Source organism: Apium graveolens, chromosome 6 (genome assembly GCF_009905375.1).
Source record: "Apium graveolens cultivar Ventura chromosome 6, ASM990537v1, whole genome shotgun sequence".
NCBI classification, from domain to species: domain Eukaryota; kingdom Viridiplantae; phylum Streptophyta; class Magnoliopsida; order Apiales; family Apiaceae; genus Apium; species Apium graveolens.
In genome coordinates, this window is record NC_133652.1 from 165,361,976 (window position 1) to 165,385,631 (window position 23,656).

The 23,656-nt window shown below is 38.7% G+C and overlaps 1 protein-coding gene and 1 non-coding gene across 2 annotated transcripts; one reads left to right on the top strand and one right to left on the bottom strand.

Moving 5' to 3' along the window:
• The first annotated feature begins 10,950 nt into the window (after positions 1 to 10,950).
• Positions 10,951 to 15,058, top strand: LOC141665573 (uncharacterized). The gene is made up of 3 exons (XM_074471558.1): positions 10,951 to 11,164; positions 14,154 to 14,431; positions 15,038 to 15,058. Exons 1-3 carry the CDS (start codon positions 10,951 to 10,953, stop codon positions 15,056 to 15,058), a joined length of 513 nt encoding a protein of 170 aa, XP_074327659.1.
• Positions 15,059 to 22,216: 7,158 nt separating this feature from the next.
• Positions 22,217 to 22,323, bottom strand: LOC141669049 (small nucleolar RNA R71). Its single transcript, XR_012553348.1, has one exon. It is a non-coding gene; the product is annotated as a small nucleolar RNA R71 (small nucleolar RNA).
• Between the last annotated feature and the right edge of the window lie 1,333 nt (positions 22,324 to 23,656).

A 23,656-nucleotide genomic window follows, 5' to 3' on the forward strand; every position in this document is an offset into this window, starting at 1 on the left:
CACCTCAGAGTTCTGAACAGCGTCCTTCATTTTTAGATCGAATGTCCTTGTTGTTGCTTGCGGGGTTGTTGTAGGTGGTGGAGGTAATGCCAATACCTCGGCTGGCATGCTTGCACTGGTACTTGCCACATTCATTAGATCTTTGATTGGTCCGGTTGCCTTGTACTCCCTAGCTATGTATCCATTCCTTCCACACTTGTAACATGTAACTCCTGGCTTCGGCATCTTGTACTCATTTGCCAAATGTCCCTTCTGGTTGCACCTATAACATGTCATGCTCAGCTTATTACATACTCCGGGGTGCCTTCATCCACAGTGTTTGCATTCCGATCTCTGGAACCTGTTTTCTCCAACTTGCCCTTGGCTTGTCTGGTAGTTCCCCTTCGATTCTTATCTTTTGCCCAAATTTCCCTTCTTGTGAAAATTTCCACCCTTATGAAATCCAATCCTCTTAACATTCCGATCTTGTGAATTTGCAGCTTCAGACTTCTCTCCATAATATGAAACCTTTATTTTCTTGTTATTCCTTTCCTTTCTTGACTATATCCCATTGTTCTCAATCAGAGCAGCTTTTTGTACTACTCCTACATAAGTATCAAGCTCAAACATAGCCACTCTATCTCTGATCCAAGGCTCCAATCCTTGCTGAAATTTCTTCGCTTTTTCCTCCTCAGTGCTGGTATACTTTGTCACAAACCTTGACAACTCAGTGACCTTCTTCTCATACTACAGTACAGTTATGTTCCCTTGCTTCAACTCGAGAAATTTAAGCTCCATCTGATTCTGCATGTACTTAGGGTAATACTTTTCTAGAAATAACTTCTTAAATCTCTCCCAAGAAACCTGCTGAGTTGCTTCCATAACTTTTACTGATTCCCACCAATAGATGACTTCGCCCTTCAGGAAGTAAGTAGCATATGGCGTCTTCTGATCGTCCCCTAACTGTACCAACTCAAAGGCTCTTTCCATTTCCTTAATCCATGTGTTAGCTATTACTGGATCAGTGGTATCATGAAATGCAGGTGGATTCACATTCTGAAAAGCTTTGAAAGTGACAACTTGTCGAGGGGGTACTGGTGGTTCAGGTGGTTGGTGTGGTTCACGGTTATCTTGGTTTTCAATTCGTTGTTAAAGAGTTAGTTGTTGTTGAGCTATAACATTGGTTTGCTGTTGCAAAGTTTCCAGTAATCGAACAATATTTGGGTATGTGGTAGATGTGGTTGTTGGGTTCTTCTTTTTGGGAGGCATGATCCTAAAATAAAAGTTATGTCAAAACAGGTACGAATGATGAGATAATTCGAGGGTATTGCATGGCATTCTTGTTTACATATGAGGTCAAGTTTCAAATTAAACAGATATGGTGATGCATATGAAGGCGTAAAATAACAGTTGAGAGCAAATGTAACGATAGTGCATAATATTTGAAATTTAAAGGTCACAATACATAGGATTAGAACAACGTCTGATTCTAGGAACAACATGCTTATTTAAAGGAAACAACTGGGAATTCTACGAAGTCTGATAGTACAACATAAAAGGGAAATAATGGAGAGAACTAAGGCTCCACTCCATCAGAACGGGGCTTGGTAGTCTTTTCCTCTCGAAGCATCTTCACAATGCTCTGGAGCTCATCTGCCACCATCTGGATGATATACTGGCTGGTGCGGTCTCGGTGCGATGGCATCTTCTCAAGCTTAGTATTGACGTACTGAATCAAAGTCTCAAGTCTCGCAGTCATCTGCTCCTTAGGCTTCCCTTCATAGTTTCGGCTGTCCGGGTACAGATTCTTCAGTCGGTCTATCAGTCGGTCGTACTTGCCCTGAAGCACGTCAAACTCGCGCCTCAACTCAGCATACACGGAGAAAGCAATAGTGTCGTCCGACCCAAAGGGTGTCGAGGAATGCGCCCTTTGCTGACAAACCAATAAGAGGAGTATTAATAATAAATTTACTTAACCTACTCTCTCGCATATTATCTATAACCTACACATATATCCTATAACCTATTTGGGCTGTCCAGGGACTCTAAACCGTAGCTCCGATACCAAAACCTGTCACACCCCCAACTTAACAAACAAAATAAATATAACTATTACAATATTTAGAAGAAAGTAAACATAACCGAATCCAAGATCTTACATTTTAGGGTTTGGAACAGCCCAACACTACCATCTATTACAACTGATATTAATATCGAGTCCTCACACAAAACTATCTCTTATCCTACCTGAGCTCGGACATACGCATCAGTGTCACAGGTCTTACATGCTGTCTACTTTAATCTAACCATAGCTGCTAGCTGTAATATCAGGGTAAAGCAAGGAGTGAGCCAAATGCTCAACAAGTGCTAGACAATACGATACACAACATAAATCGAGATATATATTAAAGAATGACAATGTGAAGACATACCCAATAATAACAAGAGATAAAACTTTGGGTGATGGCATCATTTGCTTGTATCAAAACATTTTCAAAATCATATCTTAATCAAAATCATTTTATGACCCTACGGATTACAGCCGGTGATCAGCCGCGAAGTAATCCCGAACCTCGCTGGGTTCTGAAATATTAATGGGATCCCTAGGCAACTTTTAAGCCTACAATATAAGTGTGAAAAGGACTCGCGTCTTAGTCCAGATCCACTATTCAAAGAAAACATTTATGCCCTTTTGGGACTGAAAATCCATATTTTAATCATTTCAAAAACTGATGCCGATTTATAACAAAATCTCTTAAGTAGTAAACATTTTTATCAAGGGATTATAGATCAACTTGAAACATTGGAAATATGTCACAAAATCTCAAGGCCATGATCCACTAGACTTTGCTCTATTAGGGTAACTGAAAGGTTTCCATATACAAGAACTTTGACAAGGAAATTTAGCAAGGCTATTAGATAATAAGAAAGAATAATGCCAAGCTAGGCTTAAAGCAATGGTTTTAGACAAGGTACAAGTGCTAGAACATTAAGAAGATAAGCTTCATGAATACTAAGGGTGTTAAGGTATGAAGAAATGATCTTTAGCTCAAGGTATTTCAGGATTGTCAAACTTTAGGGTAAGAAAGAGGGGTATCAATCAATTATGGACAACTTTGATGAATATCTGGCTTTTAGGTATCAAGATAAAGTTTCTATAGGTGTTCAAGCATCAGGGTGAGATATCAATACTTTGGGAATCATTAGCATGTTAATCAAGAGGATCAATCAAGTATTATAACAACTCTTTATTTTATCATGACATTCCAATTACTTTAATATACTAACGTGATAAGACCTTTGATCTACTTGCAATACGTACTTGAGGGTTCATGGCATTTCTATATAATTCAAAGATAGACTTAAGGATCGCTTGGTTGAAGTATAACAAAATGACTCAGGATAATTGCATCAATATATATGAACTAATTGTTACACATTGACAGTGAGTACAAAAGACAGGTTGAATCACTTGTCTTGAGAAAGGCTGGTCTGGTCTGGCTGGTAGGAGCAACTGAAAGCTTCACTCGACCTTTATGGCAAGTTTACCCTCGTCTTGAGATCCTACACAAATAATAATAATCCTCATTATATTATACTCTCACCAACTCAACCTATTTACAACACAAATGGCACTTAGGCCTATATGCACGCAATTTATATTCATATTATAAATATAATTGTACACATAGCCACATATACTCACATATCATATTTTAATACCAAATAATATCACATACACCATAATGCAACACTAGGCTTGGATGATCTCGATCCCCAACTTAAGTCACTGGGTCGCTAAACTAGACAAAGTTCCCAAATTTTGGCTTCCTTACTCACTGTGCCTTTACTTAACTATCCAAAACCTATTGACCCTAACTTGGGCCTTTTACTCTACTAGTTTTATATTATCTTGCAACCATAATGGTCAACCTAGATCTCCCTCCTAAGTGCTCTAAAACTATTTGATAAGTGAAAGTGCTCACTGGAGTAAATTTCAGAATGACATCTATGGTTTCTTGAGTGCATTAGACACTCTTAAACTACAAGTTTACCTCCAAAACTTTTACAATAGACTCTTCTGACCATAAGGCATCTCCCAAACTTGATGTGGCTCAAGGGCCTAGCTTGGGCCTCCTTGGGCCTAAGCTTAAAGTCCATGGTTCCCCTGTTTTTCTTGGCAGAAAATGCCCTGACTTGAACTAACTTGTAACACATGGTTCTAACTCATATCTTATGAACTTTGGGTGGAAAAACTCCTCTGAAATTCCCTCCAACTAAGGCCCAATAGGGCCTAACGAGGGCCTACCCATAACATGGGCAAAACTTCCTATTTCTCAGTTGCCACAAAACTGTCCCCTGCTGGACAGATTTTGTGATTTCACTTGTGCACCTAACCAAACGACTTAAAAACCTCAAAAAAATACCTAAAACCTTTTATATACTGCTAGTGCTAGCTTCTGGTGGTTTGGGCCTCAAAGTGCACAACAAATGCTCATTGAAAACTTCCCCATAAACTAGTGCATCAAATCTGGAAAAATGAAAATACTAACTAATCCCTTTCCACCTTAACTCCCACTTAATAACAAAGCACCCAACTCTTTCCAAAGCAAACCTGATGTCTAAATGTCCTAAAATAGTGTCTCAACAGAAGGGGAGATCATCCATGCCCAAAAATTAACAACATGCAACTAAAAATATGACATGCAACTCATGGAAAATACAGAACAAGATTTCGGCTAGGCATAAAGTTTTAAATGCTTGCAAAATCGACTTGTACCTATTACTCATCCTTAATAATCATGAAATATAACTTCTTTTAACAATTAATAAGAAATATATCATGGAAATAATCTATTTTAAGCACACATTTTTCGAATTTATAGATTTTTAGACATAACAACATGATTTCAAAAAGAGTAGCATGCAAAACATGGTTGATCATCATTTTAATGTCTTAAAACTAGCATGCATGGCTAAACATAAATATATAATGAAATTTCAGTAGCATGCAAAGAATTTTAAAGCATGATATCTCCATAAAACACTTAGTTAGCACATATATATAATATATCTCATAGAGAGCTCTTGAATTCACAAGAATCAAGAGTTTCTCTTTGGAGATCACATAAGAACTACACATGCATCCATGGAACTTCAACTTCCAAGTCACAAAACTCTTGGAAAGTATATAAGATGAATGTAGGTAGAAGATTTACACTTGGGAAGATGAAGAATGAATTGAAAAATGGAAGGGGGTGGGGAAATAGGCCTTCGGCCGAGAGCAATAGTGGGAGGGGGAGGAGAGAAAATTTGTGGTGTGTTGGAGTGTGGAATGAGTGGAATGACTTCTCCCACTTTGATTTTTGTTTTATGCTATTTGGTTGACAAATAATGAGTGGAAGTGAGAACTTACAAAAATGTCCTTTAGCTAAAGTTAGACCATTTTGCATGCAAGGCTAATGTAGTAATTTGGTAATAATCAAATGAGTTAGTGGGGTTGGAAAAGTCTTATTTGCCCTTTGAGAGAATAGAAGGGTGATTTGCATGCAAGGTCTCTTATGTAATTTGATACTTATAACAAATAAAATTTATAAAGATTTATTTTTATAAAATAAAATACAAGTTCAAAAATTATAAAATTTATACCATAAAATAATTTGGATTTTTAGAAATTTTATAAAATCACTTTTGAAATTTGTGAACAAAATAACTTTTAAAAGAAATTTTCTCCAAGGTTTAGAATATTCCTTATAAATCGAAAATAAAGGAAATAAATAAACTCTTGCATTGAAAAATCATATACTACATAAAGCAAATTTAAAATGCAGAAATTTTTCATTCAGACAAGGTACAACCATTAAGTATATTCAGTTATGGCTTTAATATCACACAAAATCCACAGATAATTTTACATAAAATGTCGGTCGTAACACCCTCTCCCCCTTAAGGGATTCTGTTCCCAGAATCTAAGAGAACAGATGAGGATACCGGGAACGCATATCAGACTCTAACTCCCAAGTTGATTCTTCGACCTTGGGGTTCCTCCAAAGTACTTTCACTAACTTTACCGACTTATTCCTAAGACTCTTTACTTGCCGGTCGAGTAATTTGACAGGTTGCTCCATAAATGACAGGTCTGCCTGAATTTCTACAGGTTCATATTCTAACATGGCTGGCGTCAGGATTGTACTTCTTAAGCAACGACACATGGAACACATTATGTACATGCTGATACTGAGGTGGTAAGGCTAACTCGTAGGCTACCTTCCCCACTTGACTCAAAATTTCAAAAGGACCTATATATCTAGGTTCTAACTTCCCTTTCTTGCCAAATCTAGACAACCCTTTTCTTGGTGACACCTTCAACAAAACGGCTTCGCCTACTTGGAATCGAACATCCTTACGTGCTGGATCCGCATACTTCCTCTGTCTATCTTGAGCACCAAGCAACCTTTTCTGAATTAACTTGACTGTTTCATGCAACTGTTGTACCAATTCTGAGCCTAGAATCCTTCCTTCTCCTACCTCATCCCAACTTGTCGGTGATCTACATTTTCGTCCGTACAAAGCTTCGTATGGTGGCATGCCAATACTGGAGTGATAGCTATTATTGTAAGAGAATTCAATCAATGGCAAGTAGTCGTCCCAACTTCCTGCAAAATCGATTGCACAACATGTCTTCGTTTGTTTGAATTGTCCTTTCGCTCTGACCATCGGTCTGCATAAATTTTTCATTCACACAAGGTACAACCATTAAGTATATTCACTTATGGCTTTAATATCACATAAAATCCACAGATTAATTTACATAAAATGCCGGTCGTAACATTTATAAAAATAAATGAAGTAAAAGTTTTGAAATTAATACTTAAAACGATTTATAATTAACAAAAGATATATTTATACGAAAGTAAAATCTTTATTTAAATTATCAAAAATAATGTTTGATTATTATTCAAAACTATCAAATATGGCTTATTCGATTAATAGTTATAAAAAACTATATATATAATATATTCGGGAACATCGTCTCCCGGTTTAGAAAAATATTCAACTTTGGGTCCCTTATACAGAGGGTTTACGCAATTACTACTTATCTCTAGCATAAGTATTATGCAGTTCATAAACTCTTACATTAAAGCAATTGTATTTGACAATAAAATATCATGATTTCATAACATGCATGCATATATATATATATATATATATATATATATATATATATATCGTATCAACATTCTTCCCAAAACATACATGCAACAATATATCGCAAGATTTTCTAACAATATTCATGCAATTATCTTAAGATAATGCATATATATATATCATCCCAACAACAGTAATAGTGGTAGAAAACTTGCCTGAGTGTTGCAGGATAGAATTAAGCTTAGAGCGGATCCGATAACCTATGAACAATAATATAAGCCGGAATTAATCCTCGGTTGCTTAAGAAACTAGACTTTACTCATGGATATCCTAAAGCTCGTTTCTACGCTTATGGATTTACATTAGTCGCTCGAGTACTCTCGGCTCCACCTTTTTAATAAAATTAAACGTTAAACATTTTAAGGAGACTCTTTCGCAAGGACTTTACTAACTTCCTAATTAACTTTACATAAATTTTTCGAGTTCCGATTAGTCTTTTAGGGGCCGTAAACATGGTCTCAAAATTACTCGAATGGTAAGGGTCAAGAAACGCCGTTACTTAGAATGGTCGTTTCACGTAAACCGTAAATTGGATTAAAGCAAACCACATATCAAACGTAGCTTACAACATAATCCAGTTAATAATGGCAATGGTTAAGTTTTGACAGTGAAGGTCTCGGGCCTACTGTCTAACAAAAAATGGTCATTAGAAATTCGGGCATTACGACGGCTATGCTTACAGGATTTTCAAACACCATAGTATCACCATCATCAATAAATCACCAACCACACAAGATCCCACTTAACACTACTAACCTAAGTCAAAACCTTTCAGGATCATCAACTCATTAAAAGCACTAACATAGATAAATCAACAACAACCATCACTGAAAATTCATAACTTACTATACATACATGGATCATATTACTCATCACTAACTCATCAATAAAACTTATGAAAACTAAAAGTCAAGGCTAGGGTTCTGGAGATCATACCTTCATTGGAGTGTATGAGTATCTAATAAGCCTTGTATAGTCCTTGTATAGCCTTACTTTAGCTAGAATCAACCAAGAAAAATAAGATCAAGATAGTTAGTTCTTGAAAGTACTATTCATCATCACTTTGATGATTTATTAACCTAGGCTGGGAATAGAGTTTGGCTTCCAAACTTCTACCATGTATTCACTAATAGGTAAGGAAGCTATGGTAATTACCTTGAAAAATAAAAAGAAGTGGAGCTTGGATCTTCAAAAATTAAGAGAGAGGCCGAGAGCCTTTTACTTGAATATGGGAGAGAAAATGATTCTTGTAAGAAAGATATGGAAATTACCTTGCAAAATAAAAAGAAATGGAGCTTGGATCTTCAAAAATTAAGAAAGAGGCCGAGAGCCTTTTACTTGAATATGGGAGAGAAAATGATTCTTGGTTGCTTGCATTATTGGTGTTTGTGAAATGAATACTTGGTGGAAATTGGTCCCTGATAGGGGATAAAATAAACCCTGATTACGTCACTAAAATTACATTAATTACACCTAGGACTGCAAGGCCCATTAAAGAAGGCCGTATGTATGACATGTAAACCAAGAAGCTTAACACATTGATCAGGCCCAAGAAGGTTAACACATTGATCAGGCCTGATGGAACAAGGAAGGCCCAATATTCCTAAATATTTATTATTTTCGTAATTAGTAATTATGGGAAAAATCAGCTATTGAGAAAAGTCCTAATAAAGGTATGAAGCCTTGTGGATTAGCCTCCAAGAGGTCTCAAAGCATAAGGAATCAGATTCCTACTTCCTAGGACTTCAAAGTCTATCCTAATACCGAGACTTGCCCACCAAGTCTCCTTAATCTAATCTAATTCAAGGACTCCCAACATCTATATAAGGGGTCTCACCCCACAAATCAGAACTACATTTTTGACTTGATCCTTGGCAAACAGCAAGGTATGTAGGCATCTTGTTAAGTCAGATTGAGTCACGAAACACAAGAGCAGTCAAATCCAGTCTCGAAGCTCACGAACCCTAGTAGTAAATACAACAATAAATACGACCTAGATTTAATCCATAACATTTGGCACCGTCTGTAAGAAAGCATAACAACAACCATGGTGAGAACACGGAGTGGTAACAGCGCCCCTGAAGGAACACCAGATGGAGCAACTCAAATGATTTCATCATTGTGGAGATACCTCTGCATTCAACCTATGCCACCGCCCAAGGAGGAACCCGGGTAGGGGCAACTGAACCTCACCCACAAGGGAAGAATCCCCCAGCTCTTCAAGGGACGAATTCCCAACTTCAGCAGCTACATGCCCCTGTGAATTCTCGACCCGTTGGGTACGAGTATTCAACTATTGTAACCACTAACCCCCCATATGGAATTTCCCTGTACCCCGAAGTTGGGGGAAGTGGACATGCTAATCGGAGTGAAGCGCAAGGGCAGATGCCCCAATATATACGTGGTTTAGCTCCCATCCCGGAGGATCAAGAATTCTCTGGACCTTATACTGAGAGAGACTCTGAATCTTTAAATGATGATGTGGCTCCAAGAAGAAGGCGTGCTGGTAAAGACATGATTCCTGATAGTAATCAGCATCCTAGCAGCACCCGAGGGATGAATCCCAAAGAAGTGCAGGAGAGAATCAGGGCTCACGAAGCTAAGATCCAAAGGTTGAAGCGCGACTTGGAGGCGCACCCCAAGACCCCACTACCTCCGAGAAAGAGAACTCCTCCTCCAATCATAGACCTGGATGGTCCACTACAAAGAAGGACTGTTGTCCCAAGGGCTGATCCAAGTGATCTTCTACCCTTAGGAGATTCTGATGATCCCACTCCACCATTCACCGAAGAGATAATGAATTCCCATATCTCAAGGAAGTTTAAGATGCCCACCATCAAAGTTTATAATGGTACTGGAGATCCCGCTAATAATGTTAGGACATTCTCTAATGCACTATTGCCGCAGACCGTGAACAACGCTACTAAGTGTCTCGTCTTTCCTCAAACCCTATCTGGAATGGCTCAAAGATGGTATAGTCGTTTGCCTCCAAATTCTATTGGGTCCTTCAGAGAGCTAAGTCAAGCTTTCATTAAGCAGTTCATTAGTGGGAGAGTGCATGAGAAGAGTTCAACATCTCTCATGACCATTGTGCAGGGGCAAAAGAGTCCTTGAGAGACTATCTGAACCGTTTCACTAAAGAGGCCCTGAAGGTTCCAGGCCTTGATGATAAGGTAGCCATGATAGCATTGTAGCATTTAAGGACAAGTATGCTAAAATTGAGCAGAACACTGATTCAACCCCGAAGAAGGGTGGACCTGAACAAAAGTTCATTGAATATGCTAAGTTGAACACTCCTAGAAGTCAGATCTTGATAGAAATCGAGAAAGATAAAGATGTTCGTTGGCCTAAGCCCCTGAAGGCTGATCCTACCAAGATGGATAAGAGCAAATATTGCATATTTCATAAGGATGTTGGTCCTGACACCAATGAGTGTAGATAATTGTAGGACGAAATAGAGTTCCTCATTTGAAAAGGAAGGATGAGAAAGTATACTGGAGATGGAGGAGATAGGAGTAACAACGGAAAGAAGAATTTCGATGATCGTAGGAGGGATCAAGATGATCAGAAGTGAAATCCCCAGCCCAGAGGACCAGTGATAAACACAATCTTTGGAGGACCACACCCCCGAGGGCCAGTGATAAATACAATTTTGGAGGATAAACTATTTTTGGATCATCTAGAAACTCAAGGAAAGCATATACCAGAGAAGTTATGCATATTGTCGAGGAAGCCCCAAAGAGGGCTAGGACAGGAGTAACAATGACATTCGATGACTTTGATTTAGAGGGTGTCAAATTTCCTCATGACGATCCTCTGGTTATAACACCAATAATAGGGAACAACCCAGTAAAAAGAGTCCTTGTAGACAATGGTGTCTCGGTAGACATCTTGCTTCATGATACCTTTATAAGGATGGGTTCCAATGATTCTCAATTAACCCCAACTGACATGCCAATATATGGTTTCACTGTAGGTAAGTGCCTCATGGAAGGGATAATTAAGTTGCCAATGACTATAGGTCAGGAACCAAGATAAGCAACACAGATGTTAGACTTCATAGTAGTAAAGGCTGGATCAACTTACAATGCAATCATAGGAAGAACGGGAATACATGCTTTCAAAGCAGTCCCTTCTTCTTACCGTTCAGTGATGAAGTTTCCCACCCGGAATAGGATTAGAGAAGAGAGAGGAGATCAAAAGATGGCAAGGATTTGTTATGTAGCCTCTCTCAGGGCAGATGGATTTGGGGGACAGGTTCTTCCTATTGAAGATCTAGATATCCGTGAGAATGACGAGAAAAGAAAGAAGCCAGCAGAAGACCTGGTTTTGATTCCTTTGGCTCCCGGGGGTCCTGAGAAAGTAACTTTCATTGGAGCGTCACTGGAGGAACCCCTTAAGGGAAGTTGGTGAGGATTTTATAAGAAAATAGTGATATATTTGCATGGTCAGCAGCTGATATGCCTGGCATAGACCTGGAACTGATCACTCACAAGTTTAATGTAGATCCAAATCAAAAGATGGTAAAACAAAAGAAAAGGAGTTTTGCCCCTGAGTGATAGGAGGCAATCAAGTAAGAAGTAGAAAAGCTTTTGGAGGATGGTTTCATGGAGGAGATACAATTTCCGGAATGGTTAGCAAACCCTGTAATGGTAAAGAAGGTTAATGGAAAATGGAGAATGTGCGTGGATTACACTGATCTGAATGATGTGTGCCCGAAGGATTGTTTCCCATTGCCAAAGATTGATACATTGATAGATGCTACTGCTGGTCATAAAATGTTGAGTTTTATGGATGGATTCAGTGGATATAATCAGATTAAGATGTATAAGGATGACATCCCAAAGGTATCATTCATCACTGACTTTGGTGTTTTTTGTTATCTTGTTATGGCGTTTGGTCTCAAGAATACAAGAGCTACCTATCAAATATTTGTAAATAAGATTTTCAAGAATCTTATTGGCAAAACTATGGAAGTTTATGTTGATGACATGTTAGTCAAGAGTCTAGTGAAGACTGACCACATACCCAATTTGACGGAAGATTTTGAGGTCCTGAGATATCACAAAATGATGCTGAATCCTACAACGTGCGCTTTCGGAGTGGGATTGATGGTCTCCAAAAGAGGAATTGAGGCAAATTCTGATAAGATAAAGGCAATTTTGGACATGGAGCCTCCAAAGACTGTCAAAGATGTTCAAAAGCTCACCGGATGTCCAAATCTGGAGACAAGTGCTTTCCATTCTTCAAATCCTTGAAGAAAGTTAAAGACTTCGTATGGACTGAGGAAAGTCAGGAAGGGTTTTAGGGATTAAAGAAGTATATGGTTCAAGCCCCGTTGTTGGCCAAACCAGTTCTGAATGAAGTTTTGTACTTTTATTTGGCCGTTTCAGAAAATGCCTTGAGCACTGTATTAGTGAAGGAGGAACTTAAAGTTCATAAACCCATATATCATGTCAGTAAGATTTTGCACGGATCTGAGTTGAATTATTCAACTATTGAAATGTTTGCTTTAGCCCTGGTGATGGCTTCAAGGAAGTTGTGTCCTTACTTCCAAGCTCATAGAATTGAAGTATTAATGAATCAGCCCTTGAGAAATATCATTCATAGTCCCAAAGCTAGTGGGAGACTGATTAAATGGGCAATAGAATTGGGAGAATTTGACATCAATTACAAGCCGTGAACGGAAATAAAAGCCCAGGAATTGGTTGACTTCGTGGTTGAGTGTATCGTACCCAACCAAGAAGTCGGGGGGTAGGAAGGTATTATACCTCAAGACACGGAAGGTATCAAAGAAGGGGGCATTAAAGAGAAGGAGAATTGGGTTCTCTATTTTGATGGAGCATAAAAACAAACTCGAGTGGAGCAAGGCTAGTCTTACAAAGCCCAGATGTGTTTTTGATTGAATATGCCATGAAGTTGGATTTTCTGACTACGAATAACGAAGCTGAATATGAAGCTTTGATAGCTGGGATTGGCCTAGCAGGAACATTAAGGGTCAAGAACTTGAAAGTCTATGGAGATTCAAAGCTTGTCATATCCCAGGTCAAAGGAGAGTTTGAAGCACGAGATGAAACCATGGCAAAGTATGTGCACCTAGTGAGGGCCGTGATGACTCAGTTCATGAATGCCATGTTGAACACATCCAAGTGAGGAAAATGTTAAGGCAGATGCATTCTCTAAGTTCACTTTGTTAGAGATAAAAAAAAGTTCAGGAAGTGTGTACTTTTGCGTTTTGAAAACGCGAAGTATTGATGTTAAGCTTGTGTCCCTTATAGGGCGGGGAACATCATGGATAGATCCTATTAAGGCCCATATTCAAACTAGTTGGCTCCCGAATGAAGTGACTGAAGCGCAAAAGCTAGTCGTGCGAGCATTGAGATATTCTCTGATTGATGGAATTTTATATAAAAGGTCCTTTGTAGTTCCTTATTTAAGATGTCTCAGGCCGGATGAGGCTCAACTTGCCTTAGAGGAAGTGCATGAAGGTATATGTGGCCAACACTTGGGGACCAGGGCCCTAGCCCATAAGATTACTCGCTTAGGCTTTTATTGGCCAGAAATGATGGCCGATGCCAAAGAATATGTTAAGAGTTGTGATCAATGTCAGAAACATACTCATAGAGTAAGGTAACCTCCTGAAATGCTGACTTCTATAAACTCCCCAATCCCCTTTGTTATGTGGGGAATGGATATACTTGGGCCTTTTCTCATGGCCACCGCTCAAAGGAAGTTCCTGATTATAGCTATAGATTATTTTACCAAATGGATTAAAGTTAAACCTTTAGCCAAGATCACAACTAAGCAGGTTGCACAATTCCTGTTGGAAAATGTCAAGTACAGATATGGAATTTCCCGCATCCTGGTCACCGATAATGGAACGCAATTCAATAATAAAGAGTTCAGGAAGTATTGCGAGGAGAATTAGATTGAGTTGCTGTTTACCTTCGTATCTCATCCTCAAGCCAATGGGCAAGCAGAGGTTGCAGATCGCATCATTCTAGATTGGTTAAAAAAGAGGATTGAAAAATCCAGGAATAATTGGGTGGTTGAAGTGCTGCCAATACTTTGGGCTTACAGAACTACATGTAGAGTTAGTACAGGAGCCACACCGTTTATGCTAGCGTATGGGGCAGAAGCAGTTATTCCCGTGGAAATATCGCACTCGTCTCCCAAAATCCAAGCATACAATGCTGAGGAAAATGAGGAAGGGCAAAGGTTAGCCCTGTACTTGATATATGAGGTACGAGATACATCCCATGCAAAGATAGTAAAATTTCAGAAAAAAGGCCTACGTTTACTACAACCTAAGGGTGAAAGAAAGATTCTTTAAGCAAGGAGATTTGGTCCTAAGGAAGGTGGAAGCTTCTGGAGTGGGGCGGAAAGGAAAGCTCGCCCCAAATTGGGAAGGGCCATATAAGGTTAAGAGCGTTCAAGGAAGAGGAAATAGACTTCGCGAACCCCCGACAGTACTCTATCTCGCACGCGGACTACTGACGGACAAGTTGGAGACCATAGATGGAGAAGTAGTACCACGGACTTGGCATGCTCAAAACCTGAAAGTTTACTACCTATAGCTCATACTTACTGTAGTGGTAACAAGGTTGAAAAGCACCTTAGAAGGTCTGCTTGCTTAGGATTTTATGTGTTAGTTTTATAAGACTATTATTTCAAATTCTTGCTTTACGAAGAATTATGTAAGGGATGAATCCCAAGAGTTTACAATTTATACAGTTTCCATAAACTTGTTTTAGAACTGTTTGGTTCATCTTATCCTAGAACTGTTTGGTTCATCTTATATTAGAACTATTTGGTTAATGCTATGGTTGAGTTTGCTTATCTATTTTAGTACAAGTACGAAGAAATATAAGGGAAAGCTACGAAAAGGCTAGCAAACTAACTCCCATAAAATAGTACAAGTACTTAGAAAAAAATAGTAAAAAAGCAAATAAACAACTTAAGATAACATAAATAGTCCCCGAAGGGAAATAAGTTCGGAATATAATAAGTCAAAATAAAGGCAATAAACATAAAGTCTGGAAAAACTAAAAATACTACTCTTCCATGTTGGAGCCATCATTCCCCTGCTCTTTCTCAGTATCTCCCTTCTCAGCATTAGCAGAAGGCTCGGCATCCTTTGCAGGAGAGGCTGGAGGAGAGGTAGTGCTGGGGTCTAGGATGCGATCATCATTCTGGGGAGAATTGAAGAGAGCATCCAGGCTATCTTCAGTCTCTGGTTGTTCGGGATTTATAAAGTCCTTGGGATCTATCAAGCCAGGATGCTTCTCAGACACTTCCTTCACCACCGCATCCCACCCTTTGGTAAACTAAAGAGGATAAAGACCCTCATCATGAACATCCATAAGATCATTAAATTTCTGAGAATCCATGTAGTCATCAATGATGGTTTCCTTATCACTCTGTAGCTTAACCTGCTCAGCGTGAGCCTTTGACAGCTCCTCCCCCTTGATCTTCAGCTTCTTCTCCAAGACCTCGGCCCTCTCCTTCCATTTCTTCATCTCCTTCTCGAACTCATCTGAGTTCCCCTTACAAGACCTAGCTTGATGAAGGGCCACCTGCAAATAGGTGTTACTCTGCACAAGGGAAGTAGGATTTATCATGGGTTCAAAACAAGAAGAAAATAACAGTTAAAAGAAAAGAAAATAATATTACCGAAGCTTGAGTTTGAGAACCCAGAATCTCAATAGTAAGAATGTCACTCCCCGTGACAATGTTAGTAAATTTGTGGGGAGTTATGAAGTGGTAAGACCAATCCTTAGCATGTTTAGTGGATCCTACCACCGTATCACTTCTCCTGAAGCCCCAGTTGGGCATGAAAGATTGCGCCTTGAGTGGAGGATCCACATCATCCCCCAACGCGACCTCGGGAACATGAGGGGCTAAGGAAGATAGGAGCATCAGGCTTGCTCCTAGAGTCCTTATTGAGCCTGGCCTTCTTCTGGCGGCCAGATTCCCCCTCCTTAGGCCTGTTCATATTGTTAATGGCCTAGCAAACGGAAATAAAAGAAAAAAGGAGTTAACATTTATAAATGTTGACAGGTTATAAAAGAAGAACAAGGAATAAATAGGTTAGGATTACCCCTATCACTGGCTTGAGAAAGGCCCACTTTTTTCAAAGAGAACTCCTCTAAGAGAGTCCATGTATCTATTTTGCCATCATCCAAAATGAGGGCTTGATAAACAACCTCTTCCTTGTCGGTAAACCTAATACTAGTTGGGCTACCATCTATTACCTGGAAAAAGGGCCTACGAAAAAAAGGTAGCCCAATTGCTTCCAGCCCATGTTAACCTAACAAACTCATCTCTCCATTTTGGGTTGTTTTCCAAAATAGAGTTACCATAAAAAATATGAGGCATTCTGGGTCATTGGCGAATAAAAACCCAGCCCGGTTGAGTTATAGAACTATTATAGAATTGAAATTTATTTTCGAAAACAACAACCGAAAGAGAGTTCTATCCTATCATCAAGTTCATGGAATGTATTACCATGATTATAAGAATCTAGATCAGAAAGAGAGAGATATTCATCCCCCTAGAATTTATCATGTCTATGAGGGAAGTATAAGGAGATTGGATATGAATAGCGGTACCTCTCTTGGATGAATTCATCTTTTCCAGACGAGCAAGATCACGATCAGCCATTGAAGTTCTTGGGATGAAAGCTTGAAATGCAGAAAAAGGAGGAAGAAGAAAGATTAATGGTGAAGCTGTGGCTGAGAACTCGCCGGAAATCGCCTTTTCTTAGAGAGAAACTTGAGGGGTTTTTCAGAGGTTTTAATAAGTGAGAAGTGAAATGAGAATTCTCACTTCATACCTCACTTATATAGCCAAAATTTTGGAAAGTGAATCGACTAAAAGCCCATAGAGGCAAGGCCCAATCCAGGAAAGCGCACTAGAAAGGATATTTCTGGGATATTCTAGAAGGTGGAAAAGAATCTCAAAGGTCAAAAATTGACCAGAATATCGGCTAAAAGGGGTCATCTTGATCGAATATTCATCAGATTAGAATAATAAAAAAGCATTTATACCGATCAGAGTCCTGATCGATGGTGAAGGGAACCCTGATCGAATTTTCATTTGATTAGAGGGGTAGAAATTCACTTAAGTCGATCAAAGTCCTGATCGATAAAGAAAAGAATTCTAATTGAATGCAAATTCGATTAGAGGGGTAAAAATTCACTTAAGTCGATCATAGTCCTGATCGATTGACAAATAATCTTGGACGAATTTCAGATAGACCACAGTGTCAAATATAAGTATAAGTCGATCAGAATCCTGATCGAATCGATCAGGAATCCTGGTCGATTTTTTCTTAGACCACAGTGATAAAATCCAAGTTAATTTGATCGGGATCCTGGTTGATTTTGAACAGGAATCCTGATCGAAATTTCCATCGATCAAGGTGACAAGACAAGGCTAAAATCGACCAGAATCCTGGTCGAAATCGATAAGGAATCCTAGTCGAATAAGGCAGAATCCTAGTCGATTAAGGCAGAATCCTGGTCAAAATTATCATCGACCAGGGGGAAAAACAAGGCTAAAATCGACCAGAATCCTGGCCGAAATCGATCAGGAATTCTGGTCGAAAAAGGCTAAAAATTAAGATTAAATCCTGAAAATTAAGGATAAATCCTAAAAATTAAGGATTAATTCAGAAAAAAAAATTGAGAAATTCAAAAACGTTTCAGAAAAATTATAAATATTTTCTGAAAATTAAGGAATAATTTTCAGAAAATATGGAAAATTGAGGAAAATTCCTGGAAATTAAGGAAAAATACTAGAAAATTCCTAAAAGTTAGGAATAAGGTAAGAAAATTAATAGGGAGGTTCCAAAACAATCCTGATGCCACGTACAAGACAAATCATTGTAAATGTGTAGGTCGCTCCATACTTTACGCAAAAGTGATACCCTATAAGGGAACAAATGAACTTAACTTCTGCGAAATCTTTTACGGTTTCCCAGAAGTTGCGGGCAAATGATAGAGGATAAAATAAACCCTGATTACATCATTAAAATTACATTAATTATAACTAGGACTGTAAGGCCCATTAAAGAAGGCCGTATGTATGATATTGAAACCAAGAAGGTTAACACATTGATCAGGCCTAAGAAGGTTAACACATTGATACGGCCTGATGGAATAAGGAAGGCCCAATAATCCTATACATTTATTATTTTCATAATTACTAAATATGGGAAAAAATAGCTAATTGAGAAAAGTCCTAATAAAGGTATGAAACCTTGTGGATTAGCCTTCAAGAGGTCTCAAAGCATAAGGAATCAAATTCCTACTTTCTAGGACTTCAAAGTCCATCCTAATTCTGAGACTTGCCCGCCAAGTATCCTAAATCTAATCTAATTCAGGGACTCCCAACATCTATATAAGGGGCCGCACCCCATAAATAAGAACTACATTTTTGACTTGATCGTTGGCGAACAACAAGGTACGTAGGCATCTTGTTAAGGCAGATTGAGTCACAAAACACAAGAGCAGTCAAATCGAGTCTCGAAGCTCACGAACCCTGGTAGTAAATACAGCAATAAATACGACCTAATTTTTAATCCCTAACGGTCCTTGATAAATATCTTTTTTATGCTTTAATAAACTGATGACATCACCTCCATTACATCATCACAAGGAAACATGTTCAATCATTATGGTTGGATGATGTCCAATCCACTAATCCCTTTGATTAATGCATAATTGTTTGGTTAATCCCCTTGTTATTTGCATAAGCTTGATCCTTGGTCGCTTATTTATTTTACCGATCGCTTAACTCTCGTTCTTGTTAATTGTTTGAGGGATCATATCCAGGATCTTATTAATTGGGATTCCCTGAACCTTTCTTAATATCTTATATTCCTTTAATGATCTTCTTTTAAAATCCTTGAACTGAATTCCTTTTAATCATGTTACCTTATACTTAATTCTTTCATTATCTGGTGGATTTTCGGGAAAAGTTAAAGTGTTCGAATTTGAATTCCGACGAACTTTACATACACTCATTTACTTTATGGAATACTAATACGATCTCAGAATTTCTATAACAGTACTCCTATATAGTGTGGTCTGATAATTTTCCTTAATCAGCCCAATCAGCAAAAAGTTACTATTCATAAGGATTACAAAAATTCTAAAAATTGGTGTTATTACAATCTCCCCTGCTTAAAAGGATTTCGCCCCGGAATCCAATAGAAAACAAATGGGGGGTACTTTTCTAGCATTGTTCTCTCTAGTTTCCAAGTTGATTCTTCCACATTATGATTTTTCCACTATAATCTGACTAGCTCGATCACCTTGTTCTGAAGCACCTGCACCTTTTGATCCATGATCCTCACTGGTTGCTCCAAATAAGTTAAGTGTTGTTGCATATCTACATGCTCATATTCCACTATGTGTCTAGCATCCAGATTGTAATTTCTTAGCCTTGATATGTGGAACACATTATGAATTTGCTGTAGGTTCAGGGGTAGGGATAGCTCGTATGCTAACTTTCCAATACGCCTTAATATCTCAAAAGGTCCAATAAATCTTGGACTTAGCTTTCCTTTCTTTTTAAACCTCATAAATCCTTTCCAAGGGGAAACCTTTAACAGCATACTTCTTCTTTCGATCTTGGGCTGCTACCAGCCGTCCTCTAATTAAATCCACTATGTCCTTGGTTCTTTGGACCACTTCGGGCCCAAGCATCTTGCGCTCTCCAACTTCATCCCAATATAAGGAAGATCAGCATCTTCTTCCATACTGGGCCTCGTAAGGCGGCATTCCAATGCTTTCATGAAAGATATTATTGTAAAAAAACTCGATCAAGGGCAAGTGATCATCCCAACTTTCTTTAAAGTCTATTGCACAGACTCTCAACATATCTTCTAGTGTCTAGATGGTCCTTTCACTTTGCCTGTCCGTCTGGGGATGGTAAGTGGTACTCATGTTCAGTTTGGTTCTGATAAGTGGCATTTATATCCACTTCAGAACACTTCGTAAAGGCTCGAATTGGTGTTTTTTACTCAAGTTATTTATTTTTTTGATGTGTTTTTGTAGTGTTTTGCGTTTCAGGGCATAATCGAAAGGTGGACTGGATTTTACATGTTTTATGGTTAAAAGGGTGTTAGGATGGAGCCTCGGTCGATTGCGCGCAATAAACTAGCACGAAAAGTCAAGGAAACAAGAAAAATCCAGTTTTTCTAGAAGCTCAGGGCGGCTGCGTTGGTCTTGGGAGCGGCCGCGCTCGTTTGGCAGAAACTCAGGGCGACCGCGCTGGATTTGGGGGCGGCTGCGCTAGGTCATTTTCTCAGAATCCTGTTTCTACTTAAATCTTGAGCGTTTGAAAGCCCAGGTCATCCAGAAGCCTATATATATAAATAAAAAGACGTTTTTCATAGAGGAGGGTAAGGAGAGAGCAGTAAGAAGACCTAATAGCAGAATACAACAAAGGAGAAGAAGATCTTGTTTTTACTAGTGATTCTTTGCTTGTATTCTTTGTTGTTTGAACCTAATACTCTTGTTAACGTACTTTGTTATATTTATTCAGTTATTTCAGACCTAGTTTATCATAGGTTATATACCATGCTTTCATTGGAACCCATGGTGATGATGAGTTTGGTTATGAACTAATCATTATCGTGGGGTTCTAACGGATTTACTTATGGATTTCTCTAGTAAATTTCTTTCAATACCTTAGTTTATGGTGATTGTTTGATATCCTAGTATCGGTTGTGCTTATTCGTCTTATGTGCATCGCGAACATCTAAGATAGTTTGTTAATCTCTATTGAAGCGACAGTGAATATAGAGGTTTAGAACTTGCCATGCTAGCATAGGTTCATGTATTTGTTATGCATGATTCGTAGGTAATTTTAACCATCTTACTTGCCCTATGTAATCACGATAGATAACTTGCGTATTAAACCTTTATGTTGTTAAATTATATAGATATATAGGGTCTGAACATAATTGGTGTCTATTCAGTTTCTATCTCTTTTGTGGATGTCTGGTAATAGGGTACTCGTACAACGACAGTTGGCGTTTACTAATTTCGTGTTATCTGATTAGTTGTCACCACCATTGCATGCTAAGGGTAAGTACAATGACTTTGAATGAAGTATTTAATGAAGTTAGAATCCCATATTTTTTCATATAGTTAATTCAATCACTTTTAATCACTTAGTTAATTGCATGTTAGTTTAATCCTAGTTATAAACATCTCAACTTGTTATTATCTTAGCATTGAGCGATAGCCATACCATTGTTGCATAGGCGCATAACCTTAAGTTAACTAAAAAGAGTCTCTGTGGGAACAAATCTGATTTATATCTTATACTACTTGTGAACGCGTATACTTGCGTGTAATTTCAGCACGTGTTTTCGCCCTAACCAGTTTTTGGGGCCGCTGCCAGGGACTCTGTGTTAATTTTTAGTTTATGTACTTGATATCAGTGGTCGTTAAAGTTCATTGAATCAGATATTTTACTTGTTTACTTTGTTGGTGTTTCAGGTATTCTAGAGATCGTGTATGTGAACACGTTCTCAATCTTGTAAGAAAGCACTGAAAGAAGTCGAAGTAGTTGAAGAAGTTTTTGAAAAAGTTGAGAAAGTTGAAGAAGAAGCTATTATTGCAATGGGAGGACCAGTAGCAAATCCGAAAGATTTGATGGATTATTCTCAGCCGAAGATCAATGATATTCAGTCTAGCATTATCCGAGCAGCCATCGCGGCTAATACTTTTGAAATCAAATCTAGCACGATTTAGATGGTTCAGAATTCAGTCCAGTTTGGGGGTTCTCCAACGAAGATCCCAACATGCACATTAGAGTTTTCATCGAGATATGCGACACTTTCAAGTTCAACAATGTTTCTGAAGATGCTATAAAGTTGAGGTTTTTTCCATTCTCTCTGAGGGATAAGGCTAAGTGTTGGTTGCATTCTCTACCACCAGGCTCTATTACTACTTGGGAAGATCTTGCTCAGAACTTTCTTACTAAATTATTCCCTATGGCGAAGACAGCTGCAATCAGGAACGCTCTTAGTCAATTTGCGCAGCAATCAGGAGAGACTTTGTGTGAAGCTTGGGAGCGCTATAAGGAGATGCTTAGGAAGTGTCCTCATCATGGGATGTCTGGCTGGATGATTATCAACTGCTTTTAAAATGGTTTAGGAGCACATTCTAGACCCATGCTCGATGCAGCATCAGGTGGAGCCTTATGGGCTAAAAGCTACGATGAAGCTTATGAGTTGATTGAACTGATGGATGCTAATGAATACTAGAATCAAACTCAGAGACTACCTCAAGACAAGGTAGCAGGAATTATGGAAGTGGATACAGCTATTGTTATAGCTGCTCAGCTTAAGGCTTTAACGATGAAGGTGGATTCTTTGGCTAATTATGGAGTTAATCAGATCACAAGTGTTTGTGAGCTTTGTGCTGGTGCACATGAGACGGAGCAGTGTACTATATCTAGTGAATCAGCTCAGTTCGTGAGCAAATTTCATAGGTCACAGCAACCAGTTCCAGCCACTTATCATCCCAACAACCGCGATCATCCTAACTTCAGGTGGAGAAATAATCAGAATGCGGTGCAACAGCCTTATCAGCAGTATGCATCAAAGCAATTCAACCCTCCTGGTTTTCAACAACCGCAATATGTACCAAGAAAATAACTCCAACTTCAACAACTACCACATGGAAGTACAAGTCAATTTAATGAAAAATCTGAATTGGAGGAGTTGAGGCTCATGTGAAAGAGCCAAGCGATATCCATCAAGACCTTGGAGAATCAAATTGGGTAGATTGCCAATGCCTTTCTGAATCGACAACTTGGTACACTCCCTAATGACACAGAAGTTCCAGGCAAGAGGGAAGCTATGGCACAGGTCAAGGCAATTACATTGAGGTATGGGAAGGTTGCAAACCACGAAAAATCTCAAGTTTTAGAATCTGAATTTGTGGCTGAAGAAGATGTGCAGAAGGAAGCAGAAGTGGAATCAAGGAAGAAAACTATGGAACACACTCCTCCTGAGGGTAATACAGTGGAGAAACAGGTCTATCATCCACCTCCTTTTCCTAAGAGGCTGCAGAAGCAAAAGTTGGACAAGCAATTTGCTAAGTTTCTGGAGGTGTTCAAGAAACCTCATTTCAACATACCTTTCGTTGAAGCTCTTGAATAGATGCCTAACTATGAAAAGTTTATGAAAGGTATTCTCTCTTGGAAAGTGAAGCTCGATGACTTAGAGATCGTTGCTCTTATGGAGGAATGCAGTGCTGTGCTGCAACAGAAATTGCCTCTGAAGCTTAAAGTCCCGGAAGTTTCACTATTCCTTGCATCATCACAAACTTGTCGTTTGACAAGTATTTTTGTGATTTGGGAGCTAGCATCAATCTGATGCCTTTGTCTATCTTCAAGAAGTTGGGTTTACCTGATCCAAAACCTACATATATGTCCTTGCAAT